The sequence below is a fragment of the Desmodus rotundus genome, chromosome 3 (assembly GCF_022682495.2).
Source record: "Desmodus rotundus isolate HL8 chromosome 3, HLdesRot8A.1, whole genome shotgun sequence".
Taxonomy (NCBI): domain Eukaryota; kingdom Metazoa; phylum Chordata; class Mammalia; order Chiroptera; family Phyllostomidae; genus Desmodus; species Desmodus rotundus.
In genome coordinates, this window is record NC_071389.1 from 105,488,028 (window position 1) to 105,501,412 (window position 13,385).

Here is a 13,385-nt window from a genome sequence, read left to right on the forward strand (position 1 = left end):
TATTTTTTATCTTATTTTCTTAGATAAGTCTCTTTAACATTTCAAATAATGATGGCTTGGTGATGATGAACTCCTTTAACTTGACCTTAGCTGGGAAGCATTTTATCTGCCCTTCCATTCTAAATGATAGCTTTGCTGGTTAGAATAATCTTGCATGTAGGTCTTTTCCTTTCATGACTTTGAATACTTCTTTCCAGCCCCTTCTTGCCTGCAAGGTTTTTTTTGAGAAATCAGCTGATAGCCTTATGGGAACTCCTTTATAGGTAACTCTTTCCTTTCCTCTTGTTGCTTTTAAGATTCTCTCCTTATCTTTTACCTTGGGTAACTTAATGATGATGTGCCTTGGTGTGTTCCTCTTTGGGTCCAACTTGTTTGGGACTCTCTGAGCTTCCTGGACTTCCTGGAAGTCTATTTCCTTCACCAGATTTGGGAAGTTTTCCTTCATTATTTGTTCAAATAAGTTTTCCATTTCTTGCTGTTGTTCTTCTCCTCCTGGCATCCCTATGATTCAGATATTGGAATGTTTCAGGTTGTCCCAGAGATTCCTCAGCCTCTCTTCATCTTTTTGAATTCTTGTTTCATCATTCTGTTCTGATTGGTGTTTATTTCTTCCTTTTGTTCCAAATTGTTGCTTTGAGTCCTGGTTTCCTTCCCATCACTGTTGGCTCACTGAATATTTTGCTTTATTTCATTTTTGGTATCTTTCTTTTGTTTTTTCATTTTTTGACTAAGCTCAATCAGTTCTATGAGCATTTTGATTACCAGGGCTTTAAATTCTCCATCAGATAGGTTGGCTATCTGCTCACCACTTAGCTCTTTTTCTGAAGCTTTACTCTGTTCTTTCATTTGGGCCATATTTCTTTGTCTTAGCACACCCAATAAGATGTAAGGGAGTGGGGCCTTAGGTATTCATCAGGTCAGGGCAACCCTCTTTGCTGTGCTGCAGTGCTGCCTGTTGGGGAGGGGCCAGAGAGAGAACAATGCAATTCACCTAGCGCACTTTCCAACAGACTCTCCTGTAAGACTGGAAGTTTTTCCCACCACGGCAACCCCCGCCATAGTCCACAGTCAACTCTCAGGCTCAGTTTCACCTTCAGCCAGCCCTGTCCGTGAGGTCCGCCGCCTTACCAGTCTGCTTGTTCTGTTGATTTTTTTCTTTAATTCCTTGGTTGTCAGAGTTCCATGCAGTTTGATTTTCTGGCGCTTCTGGCTGTTTATTGACTTTAGATTGGTTGTTATCCTCCTTTTGGCTGTACAAGGAAGTGAAGGGTTTCTACCTATGCCTCCATGTTGTCCAGAACTTCAAGATTCTCTTTATCTTTTAATTATAATATATATTGGATTGGACCTCTTTGCATCCATCTTGTTTGGCACTCTCTGTGCTTCCTGGACTTTCTTGTCTATTTCCTTCATCAAATTAGGGAAGTTTTCTTTCATTATTTGTTCAAGTAGATTTATAATTTCTTGCTTTTTCTTTTCTCCTTCTGGCACCCCTATAATGTGAATTTTGGATCACTTGAAGTTGTCCCAGAGGCTGCTTATACTATACTCATTTGGGGGAGGGGGGATTCTTTTTTCTTCTTATTTGTTCTGATTGGTTGTTTTTTTGTCTCCTTATGTTCCAAATCATTGATTTCATTCTTGGCTTTATCCATTCTACTGTTCTTTCCCTGTAAATTCTTTATTTCAACTAGTGTATCTTTCATTTCTGACTAGATCTTTCTTATTCTGTTGAGGTCCTCATTAAGTTCCTTGAGCATCCTTATAAACCAGTGTTTTGAACTCTGCACCTGATAAATTGCTTATCTCCATTTCATTTAGTTCTTTTTCTGGAGTTTTGTTCTTTTCTCTCATTTGGGCCTGTTTTGTTCCGTTCTTTGTTCCATTTTGTTCTGTTTGTCTCCTCATTTTGGCAACGTCAGTGTGTTTGTGCATATGTATTGGGTAGAGCTGCAGTCCTTGCTGAAGGCCTCTTTCCTAGGCTACAGACAGAGGACATAGTTCCTTATTTTCACCTAGGGAAAAGTCCCCAGACCCCCACATGCACATGCACATAGACCTTCCCTGCTTCTTAGTATTAGGTAGAGCTGCTATGATTCCCTGTCTTGGTAGCATGGCCTAATGTAGTAGGTGTCCTGCAGGGTCCAGTGGCATAGTCTCCCCTATCACCTAACTTAGGTACTAGGTGCACCCTTTGCGTGGGCTGAGTACACCCTCCTCTTGTATTTGAGACTTGATTGCTGTTGGCAGGTCAATAGGAGGGATTTACTCAGGCCAATCAGCTTCAAGGACTGGCTGTGTCCACTGACCACCAACCTCTGTCCTCCATGGAGGATCAGCTCTGCGGCAGCAGGGTGGTGGTGCTCCAACATGGTCTGTAGCTGTCCACTGGGTACACAGGCTCTGGAGTTTCCTGGGGGGGTGCAGGCCAAGTTCAGCCCCCACCTGTGTTCTGCCTGGGGCTACCCTGCATAAGCTATAAATCGATCTTAGACGACTGTTACTTGTGCTGAGCTTGGGGATTCCCAGGCAAAGCCAAGCTGTGAATTGAGGCTAGCTGCTCCTAGTGCCAGGCCTGAGGCCACTTACAAAGAGGTACAGGGGTGCAGGGGGCTCACTGAGGCCTGCTGTGCTTGTCTGGGAGGATTTAGGAAGTTGCGAAGTGTGAAACTAGACCAGCCACTATATGGAAAAATTACTGTTAATAGCTGGATGGGCCTATAAATTGGGTGGGATGGAGTCTCAGGGGATTTCCAGGGTGGGGCAAACAGTGTTAGCCAGGTTGATGGAGACTCAGATCTGGCATCCACCTGCCGACTCTGTGGCTCTTTAGGGGGAAGGTTCAGAAAAGGGACAATGGCCTCTGCCCACCTTTCTGTCTGGGAGAAAGCTGTACCCCTGCCATTTTTTTGATGCCAGACACTTCAATTCCTCCCTGTATGCCACTGGTATCTTTCATGCTGCTACCCCAGTGCTGGAGCTCAGAGGGAGTGAGTCTAAGTCCATGTGTGGGTTCTTTAAGAGGAACTGCTTGGGGCTCCTGAAGTTTCTTCCACGATTCAATCCCTGCTGGCTTTTGTAGTCAGAAGTTATGGGGGACTTATCTTTCTGGCACTGGAACCCTGGGCTAGGGTGCCCTGAGATATGCCTCCCGAATTTTTACCTACCACACATGGGTGTGGGACCAGCCATTCTGCACTTCTGCCCCTCCTACCAGTCTGGATAGATGTGGTTTCTTTAATTCTGCAGTTTTCAGACTTCCATTCAGCTCAATTTCTAATGGTTCTGGGTGATGATTGCTCTATAGTTTAGCTGTAATTTTGACGTGGTTGTGTAAGGAGGCAAGATGTGTTTACCTATGCCACCATCTTGACCAGAAGTCTCCATTTAATTTTAAATCCACTCTGGGAATCAGCTTGCTGAAGTCAAGACTCTGGGATGGAAAACTAGGGAAGTCTGGAGACCTGGAATCCAGCCTGTGACTTTGGAGACATGGGCCAAGGAAGGACTGCCAGACTGTAAGCTTATTAGCAGGAGAGCCAAGTGACAGCAGTACCAGAATAGATTCCTCTGTTGCTCTCATTTATAATGCTCTTGTATCTGAGCTACCACTGCTTAAAGATTCTGAGTCACATTTAGCCTTAAACCACCCTTGTCAGTACAGCCACTCTCAACCAGGGAGCCAGCATTAGCAATGCATTATGGCACCAATCCACAGGCACAGAGCACAGAAACACGGCCTACTGGGGGTTTCACCTCTTCAGAGCTTCACAGATTGGAGCTGGAGGTCAGGCAAAGCCCTTTGAACAAAGAGCCTGTGCTGGAGCCTCCTCCGGCACAGTTCAGAAAGAGAACACAGGAAGAAGCTGCATTACCTTGGCTGCACAGCAGCCCTGCACTCCAAAGCACGACAAGGAAAGTGGGGTATGCGTCGACACAGTTCTGGCTGTAGTAAATAAATATAAAGAAGAGAAATGAGCAAACATGTTACCACAGTGTCATCTGAAAATTACATGGGGCACAACCACATTCATAACTCCACATATATCTACCCGTGAACACTGGCACCAGCCTCCACATCAGACACAGACAACTGTGTAAAGTGAAACGTGTTCAGAACCCATTCACTCTCTTCCTATGTTAAGCCCATCAGAGACTCAGTTTCTTGATGGATTCACTTTGGCAGAGTTCCTGCTCCTGGATGTGCCTAGTGCTTCTGGAACTGACAAGTAAGCAACACAGTGGCAGCAGTCAGGGTGGAGTGGGAGGGAGAAGAGCCTGGCTAAGGAGACCTTCATGTCAGACACTCAGTCAGTTCTGACCCACAGGCCAGGCTGAGGAAGGAAAGGTGAGGTCGTGCATTATAAGGAAACCTCAGTGGGCGGGGGGGAGTTCAGAAAAGCTGGTGTTCAGAAAGTTATCCTACTGATTGTGCATTGCTGGGTGCAGGGCTCAGTCTTCGCTCCCACGGAAGGGCTCTCCTTCTACACGAGGCACCGGGCTGGTGTTTTACACCTTCATCTCCTTTAAGCTCACCTGGACCCTGTGAGTACACATGGTGACTACATGAGTTTTCAATGGCAGCTATAACAAGCAGCCACAAACTTACTGCCTTAAAACAAGACAAATTTATTATCTGGAGGCCACAAGTCCAAAATAGGTTTCATTGGGCTAAAATCCAGGTGTCAGTATGTCTGCATTCCTTCCAGAGGATCTAGGGCAGGATCCATTTCCTTACCTTTTTCAGCTTCTAGAGATTACCTGTATCCCTTGGTGGCCCCTCCCAATCTCAAAGCCAGCAATGGCCAATCAAGTCATTTTTACACTGAATTGCCCTGACACCAAGTCTTTTGCCTCCTTCCTCCACAATTAAAAGGACATTTTGATTACATTGGGTCCTACTCAAATAATCAAGAATATTATCTTAAAGTCAACTGATTACTCACCTAAATTCCCCCTGGTTGTGTAATATAATATACTCACAGGTGCCAAGATTAGGATGGGGGCTATGATCTTCGAGGGGTCATGATTCTACCTACAACTACTCTCATGTTTCAGATGAGAAATGGAAGTTGGAAAAATTTGAATAAGTGGCCCAGGATCACCCAGCTATGGAGTGACAAAGCCGGGATTCACACGCTGGTCAGTCTGACTCTAAATCAGGTCTGTTACCTTTTTGACTACAAGCAATTAAATAGCACGTGTCCTCTTGAATAGTTTACAGTCTAGATCAGGACAACTGATATGAATATCCACAGAAAAACAGCCCAACAGTACAAGGAAGCACAGAAGGGGGAAGGGCATGGAACTAGGATTGAGTCCCTGACCTGATATTGATCAGCTGTTAGTCATTGGCACAGCAATCTCTCTAAACTTAATCTTCTTACCTGTAAAACTAAGAGACTGATCATGAATAACTCTAAGATCCATTTAAGTTCTCAGAGTTGGTAGTTTAATTTTTAGGTGGTTCTCAGTGTGTAGTCCTGGGTCAGCAGAAAACCCCAGGGAACTTGTTAGAAATGCAGATATTAATGACCACCTCAGACCTCCAGAATCAAAAACTCTGGGGTGCACCTAGCAGTCTGAGTTTTAACAAGCCCTTGAGGTGATCCTGATACAAGCGCAAGTTTGAGAACCATTGGTCTCATGTGATTCCAATGATGCAGGTAAAAAGCCAAGAGGCAATTTTCAAAATATAGTTGGCATTTCGTCCAAACTCCTTCCTTGGATTCCTTCATCTGGATCCCTCTTGATCTGGTTGTCATGATTTTCCTTCTCAATCAGCTGTGAACACCTGTTCAAAGTTTTGGGGCCTTGCACCTCAGTGGGGCACAGGAACTCTTGAATGACCAGCCCTTGGGCCATCCTCTGCTGAGAACCCACAGAGGCCAGCAGTGTTACTGCAACAGGGGCCTTCCTGTCTCTCTAATGATCAAAACAGCCTTTACTAGAGGAGTCAATAAATATAAAAGGTAAGAAACTAGAGTGTCCCACACTGGCAACAGACACAGGAGAGAGCAGAGCCCCACTGACCTCGCCATGTGTTCTGGATGCCCAGGACTGTCATTTGTCTAGTGGACAAGTACCCTTACAAGTACCACCTGGGATGAAGCACTTAGCCCAGAGTGAAAATGCAGCAGCTATTATTTATGAATATGACCTCTATTCTACATGTTATGAGAGGACAAAATTGTAGTCTCAGGACTGAGAATGTGACCCATTTCCCAGTTCAAGGGAACCAGAGTGAGTATCTCTTTTAATTTAGTTGAATGACATTCTATATCTGATGGGATCTAATATCTGATGCTCCCACTTTAAAAGTCTATTAATACAAAGAGCATCCCTGCTTCTACTTTTGTTGGTTGTTGGTAGGTTAGCTGCTTTGTTGGTTGGTTGGTTTTAAGGTAGTGATTTTGTCTGGGTGATGAAACATTCCTAATAATTCCTCATTGTCCAAGGTATTTGCTCATTAGACAAACTATCTAGTGATTTGACACTGTGTCCGTCATTCAGTCATTTCTGCCTATTGTCTCAAGTCATCATGGTCCATAATAAAACAACATCTGCAGAGTCAAATGAAACTTTTCCAGCTCTAAGAGAATGGGTTCCTCCTGTGGATTTCCAGAATATGCCCCAATCCTCACCCTGGACAGGATTGCAGGACAGGCTCAAGCCAGTACCCTCTCCCCATCCAGGGCCTCTGATACATCTCCACCTGAAACTCCATGCACACATGCCCCTCCTTGACAGAGGACCACTGCTGGGATGAATTCAGGTAGCTATGGTCAGTGATGTAGTGCCTCTTGCCATGGCACTCAAATGAGTGGCACTCTTGCTCATTATATAGTACATTTCTTTTTTGTTGTATCTTTTCCATTAAGTTTCTATTTTTTAGATAGCAAGGTTAAAGACATGTCTCTTTCTCTTGCACCCTCAGGACTCACCTTGCACCTTTCTTTGGTGATTTTGGAGGCCCCTGGAGAAGCTGTTGCTGGGGTTGGCTTTCTGCTGGACTAACCCACCTGTCCTTTTAGTTTCCAGAGGCAAGCCGACTAGGGACCATGTCTTGCTGCACTGAGCCCCAGCACTTTCTACGCCCACCACAGGCACAAGCACAGGCACACACCAGCTGTTAGCTGGTCAGGGAGGAAGTGTCTTTGTAACAGAACCACTGAGGTGTCTGGTCAACCTTTATCTTACGGAAAATTCGTCTTTCCTGCCCCCTCCACACAGCTCTCTCTCCTCCTCTCATTCTTCTTTTCTCCTGTCATAAAGGTTAAGTGGGAAAGACACTCAATGATGCTGGCTTAGGCTGCTAGAGGCCCCAGGCAGAACCAATTGCCCACCACACTTCGCTGTATCCTTGTCAGGAGCCCCACACCATTGCAGAACCTCCAACCACCCTCCAACCACTACCAAATGGCACTTCTGCAATTTGGAGGCTGGCAACGGGGCCAGGTGTGAACACAGAGACCTCTTGGAAGCAGAGTTAGTTCACTCCTGGGGGGAAAGGCATAGACAGATGGCCTGACCTGCTCTGTTTCTTCTTCACTGCCAGCAAGAGGCAATTTAATTTCTCCCAAGGGACAGTGGAACTCCACTGCATGGCCTCAATGCCTAATTTCTTCAAAGTAGACAATTGGAGGAGTACCTAACAACACAATGTAACTGGTGAGAAAGTAGTAGTCTGGGAGGGAAAAACCTCCTCTTTCCAAACCTGTGGAAGAGTATTAATGTTTGCTTTGGACTCCATGTTCAGAGAAGTTTTGATGTTTCCCAGGTCAAAGACACCTCCATTATAGCTATTGCACATGGGATGTATCTGTAGGGAGCTCTCACCTCTCCCCCTGAAAGTGGTTGATGGCATCTTGCATGCGTTCACTACCTTCCTTTAAATGGATACAAAATGCCTACAGTTACATCTTTAAATTTCTTCAATTGATTCTGAGAAGTGATACCCTGAAGGCCCAAATGTTAAAATAGAAATCTCCCTATAAGCAGTTTAGGAGAGAATTTCTTTGCAATCAGGCTCCTGGAACAACAAGGGGCAGGATGGGAACCAGAAAATCAGCCTGGGATGACCCTACAAATGTGCCCATGAGTGGCTCAGACCGTGTATGCAGAAATTTAGATGCTGGATGACAAAATGGGACAATGGTGAAAAGTGGCACAGGAGTGGACTCCCCTTCTGACCTCCCCATTCCTATATGTCATTTAAACAAACAAACAAACAAACAAATAGCTAGGTGAGGCAAGGGACAGAAAAGAAAGTGTGCTGGGGAGTGTGCTGAAGGACTGCCCAGCTGAGAGCCTTTGAAGTCACTTTAATTCACAGAAGCCAAGAGCAGCCCTGAGTATGGAGACCTCCCCTGCTGCTCCCACAGAGCCTCTGACCCTTCAAGCTGACTGTCCTTGTATTTGCCTGTACTGTTCTTGCCCGTCTAAAAGTCCTTTTCTTGGGTGGCCATGACTCTTCCCATGGAAGGATCTCTAGGGACATCAGAGTCACCTCCAAGCCGAGCCTGAAGGCCCTTCACCAGTTAACAGTCAAAACCTTCCTGCCCTACAGACCTCTCTCTAGTCACAGGCCCAGGGGAGCAGCAGCCAGGTGTTTTGCACAGGGGGGAAATGAGGGTTTGAATAAAACCTGTTGCATCCCAAAGAGCCCCAGCTCCTTCACTGGACTGGTCAGGTGTTTTCAAATAGCTTTCTATTCAAAAGCAAAGAATGAGAAGGGGGAGAGCCATTGCATCATTCCCCCATTCTTTCTGTTCTTGTTCTTGTTGCTCAAGGAGAACAGCATTATGAAATGTACTGTGTCACCTCCAGACTTCCACTGAGGAAACCACAGGGTCAACGAGTAGCAGACTGCTGCCAGGGGGTCCTGCCCATTGCTTCTGCAGCCAGAGTATGAGAAGCAGCTGGTTTTTGTGGTATTACCTCTGCACTAACCCAACAGGAAACTGGCCCAATATGTGGCTAAATGACTGGCCCCCAGACTTCTAGAACAAGGGGGAGCTGAGGAGATTTCACCTCCTCAGTCCAAGGTCCCCACTTCCATTCTTTAACTCCCTTACTGAGATGGTGAGGGGTGTCCATAAAACCTCCCAGGGGGCTTCAACCTCTCATGGGAACCCCAACTCCCCGGCATTCTGAAGGTTTGCCCCGACAGACATGTGGCCTTGAGGGTGGTTGTCACTCAGGTAGAGAGGCCCCTGTCCGCATGCCCCCACTCTGTTGGTCAGCAGTGTCAGGGTTTGGACTTACTTGGCAGTATAGACCCGCTCAAAGGCCAGTGTCCCTGTCCTCTGGAAGCTCCTCCCAACTTGGGTCCTGCTTTCATGCTCCACCTTGTGGGCAAAGAACCCTGCCAGGGAAAAGGTTTGCATTTGGGTTACAACCAGGATACTCATGAGTCTTCTGTCTCATATTAATAGTTAAACTTTTTTTACTTAACCTCCAAACAGCCCTAAACGTCCTCCATTAAAGGTCATTTAGCCAAAATGTATTCATCAGCTACTCCCCCCTGATCACTGTGTTTGGTGTTGGTGATGAGACTGAGAGCAAGACAGCCCCTTTTCAAGGACCTTACAGCTGGAGGAAATAGACAAAGAAGTGAAACATAAATCACTCTACACTGATTTACATTAAGATGAGACTGAGTGAGAACACAATGCTATGAAGGGGCAAAGGAGGGAACTTAATTCAGTGTTCAGGTTAACAGAAGAATTCTTAAAGTAAGTGACACCTAGAATAAAGTCTGAAGAATAAGTAAGAATTCATCAAGTGGGTACAGGGGCAGGGAACAAAAGGGAAGATCACTCTACTCAAGTGGAATAGAATATGCTAAGATCCAGAGGTAAGAACTGTCCTTGCTTCAGGATGTCTAGCTCATGACGGGGAGTGGGGCATAGTACCTGGCTGAATTACAAATGAAGCCAGAGAAACAGGTGGTGAATGGTTCTTTCAATGGCACATCTATTATCGCTGCCATGAGCCAGACAGCTTGCATCAAAAACAAAACACACAAAGAGCCTTGGCCTGGGGAGCTTATATGCTGGCAAGGATAGAAGAGGAGGTTACAGACCATACACAGCAAACAAAATACATCAATTACAATTAGACAATGTGTGGAGTGGTGGGCAAAGAAGAAGCAGAGCTTGGTATGGGGCCACTGAAGTGCCCAACAGGGTAGATAGAGTGAGCCTCAGGGAGGAAGCGGTAAGTAAGCCAAGGCTTGAAGAAGATGATGGTTGAGAAGTACCCACTGGATTTAACAGTAGGAACTGAGACTTTGATGAGAGCCATGTTAATACATTTGGAATTTATTTCCATCTCAAGAGCGAAGAGGAGTTAGTGACAGGTATAAACTTATCCATGGCATAATCAGAAAGCTACCCTGTTTTTTAGTGTGAGGACCATGGAGAGGGGTGAGACCAGGACAGGGGAGAAGATGGGAGGGAGCTGATGAGGGTGATGGCTGTGGGATGTAAGAGATGCTGAGGAGGAGGCAGAATCCAGAAGTTTGTCTATAGATTGGATGTTGGGGGATAAATGAGTCTCTCTCTCTCTCTCTCTCTCTCTCTCTCTCTCTCTCTCTCCTCCCCCCCCACTCCATTTTATTTCCTTACTCCATTTTAAGAGTGGAAAGGGGAGGGAAAGTGAGGTTGTCAGGGATCCACAAGGTACCCTTCCAAAAGGTGTGGAAAAGGTGCCTTATCAATTGTGTATTTGAATAAAAGCCTTTCATGGTTTTCTGTTTGGCAAAAGTGCATTTCTTCCCCAAGAATGGGCCCATTTTGAGCCAGCGTCTAGGGCCAGGTTGTACAATGGGGTATCTACCGCACTGCAGGCACTCTGGTAGACACATGACACAGGTTCCCTTACTGGGCCAGTACTATGCCCACTTTGTAGACAAGGAGACTATGGCTCAGGGAGGCTAATTAACTATGTCAGAGTCACTTTGCTGGGGAGCAGTAAAGCTGAGGATCAGATCCAGCGGGGCCTACGAGGACATGTTTTCCTCTCGCTGTCACACTGACGCTCACTGCATAATTCCCTCACGGTTGCTACCCAGGGTTTAAGCACATGTCTGCCCATTCTGAGTGTCTCTTGTTACCCAGAATCCAGTAGAAAATTCTAATCACTGTCTTTCCAGAACCTAAGGTGACATCCTGGCCTCTGAACATGTATACTGGGACAGTATTAAGAAAGTCAGAGGTTATTTTTGCAACCAGCATCCCAACTTCACTCTGCTTCCCTGAGTCTGCCCTTCTTTCTCTCCCTGATCAGAGAACAAACCCCTTCCTCTTTCCCAAGGCTTGCCTTCTACCTGTAACCTTGAACCTGCTCTAGCACCTCTTCAGATCTTTGTTTCATTGTTATTTTTCTTATTTTCTGAAACTTCAGGCTTTTTTTCCCTCTTTCTCTTTACTCTGGAAACACACTCAAATCTTTCCTACTCTTAAAACAAAAACAAACCTGTCTCTATCCAATATTCTGCTGGATCTACCTCTCCTTCCTTCTAAGCTAGACTTGGGAGGGTTGGGCTACATTTACTGACTCTAACCCCAACCCTTCCTTATCCTCAACTATGTTGCAGAAACTGTGCATGCAAAGACCATTAACACTCATCTCCAGCAGCTGCTGACATTAGGCCAAACCAGAGAGAGACAGAGATAGGCAGAGAGAAAAGTCTGCAAACTGTTCCTGAGAATCAGTCATACACGGGGCACTTCCAGCTGCCTTGCCTATGTTATTTCTTGCAATATCTTCAACCACCACACATGGAATTTATTAATAAGTTTGCTTCTCAGTTGAGGAAACTGAGGGTCAGAAAAGTTAAATAATTTTTTCAGGGTTACATTAAAAAATTGTGAGATTTTAGTTAACTGTAAAGTTAATATAAGCCAACAGTGTGATACAAGTCTTCAAAAGAATATCTCATACATAGATTATTTTAATAGAACTGGTGTCTAGATCTCAGGAACAGGAGACACCTATCTGCATTTTAGAAAGAACATGGCAAGATGGAAAGAGTGGGCAATGACAAGGGACTCTAGAAACCAAGACCTATGAGAAATGATCTGTTGAAGAAGGAATGTTACAGCTGATTTTGTAAACACAGAAGCAGCAGGCATTGTCTAGACGTTTCCAGAGAACAAAAACAGGACTGATAGATAGCAGTTATGGGGCATATTTCACCTCAGTATTAGAAAGAACTTTCTGGGTAGTGAGTTCTTGAATAAAAGAATTTGAGGCAATATACATAGTGCAAGCATCTATACTTTGGAGGAGGTTTGAATCCCAGCTTCACCACCACTGACTCTGGGACCTCTGACCAGTGGTCTACCCTTTCTAAGGTCTACCCACTTTGCTTATCTGTAAAATAGGAATAATAATGTCATTTCTGTATATATTTCATGGAGTATAAGGATTAAATGGATAATATTAATATTATGCTGAGCATGAAGGGCTGTGCTTGACACAGAGCAAACTCACTGTACCTGGCAATGGGCAGGGCACACTCAGTGGGCCATGAGCACTCCACTACAGTAGTATTCCAGTAGAAGCTGTTGAAGATGTGTGAAGACTTCTGCCCTGGGGAACTCCATGAGTCCCTGATCTTCTTTCTAGAACCCATCAAACCCCAGGGTGGGTTTTGAGGGTTGTGAGGTCTTCCAATATAGAGGCCCATGAGACTCACAGTGTGAGCATGTGTATTAGGGTGGGAGTAGCAGGGAAGGCATGGAAAGGCAGGTGGTCCCTACCAGCTCTTGGCTTCAGAGTAAGAAGACACTTGAAGAGGTTGCTGCTCTTAGAGGACAGATGATGACGCTAACTCCTGCCACTTTCCCTATCATCAGTTAAGTTTACCTCTGCTCCTAATTTAATTACTTTGGCTTCCTGTGGAAATCACTTTCTCCGAATCTGTGACCTACCTTTGCTCCATGTCAAAGCTGCTGGCACTTGGGCAGGAGAAGTTCTAAGTTCTCCGGATAGTTTTCATAGGAAATGCATCTATCGATCTTCCCCAGGAAACCAGGTTCTGGTAGTTCTGGCCTAGCTTTCTTACAATGATATATTTCAAACTTGTTCTGCATTTCGAGGTCTGTGTTCTGCTGAATCAAGCTGGAAGAGGGCCAGCCACAGGTTCAAAGATCTTGATTACTAAAGAATGCCCAAAAGGCAGAGGAGGAAGTTCCACCAGGTGGCCGGCTCCTGGCCTCTCAGGAAAATGAGCTCACACGGTGTACCAAGGCACAGAGCCCTGGACCCCAGTGCAGATGCAGATGGACTTGTTCTGGGACAAAGACCCAGTGTGCAGTGCCTGGCAACAACATCTGAATGCTTCAAATGAACAGGAAGAGTTTGGAATGATGTTT

General features: G+C 45.4%; 1 protein-coding gene across 3 annotated transcripts in view; it reads right to left on the minus strand.

The window, feature by feature from the left end:
- Positions 1–13,385, minus strand: part of ALOX5AP (arachidonate 5-lipoxygenase activating protein) — an 89,978-nt gene that overhangs the window by 9,320 nt on the left and 67,273 nt on the right. For all 3 annotated transcript variants that reach the window (XM_045188136.3, XM_045188135.2, XM_024580845.3), the window contains 2 exons: positions 9,268–9,367; positions 3,876–3,946 (listed from right to left, as the gene is read on the minus strand). In XM_045188136.3, coding sequence (XP_045044071.1) covers positions 3,876–3,946; positions 9,268–9,367 — 171 coding nt within the window. The remainder of the gene's footprint in view (positions 1–3,875; positions 3,947–9,267; positions 9,368–13,385) is intronic.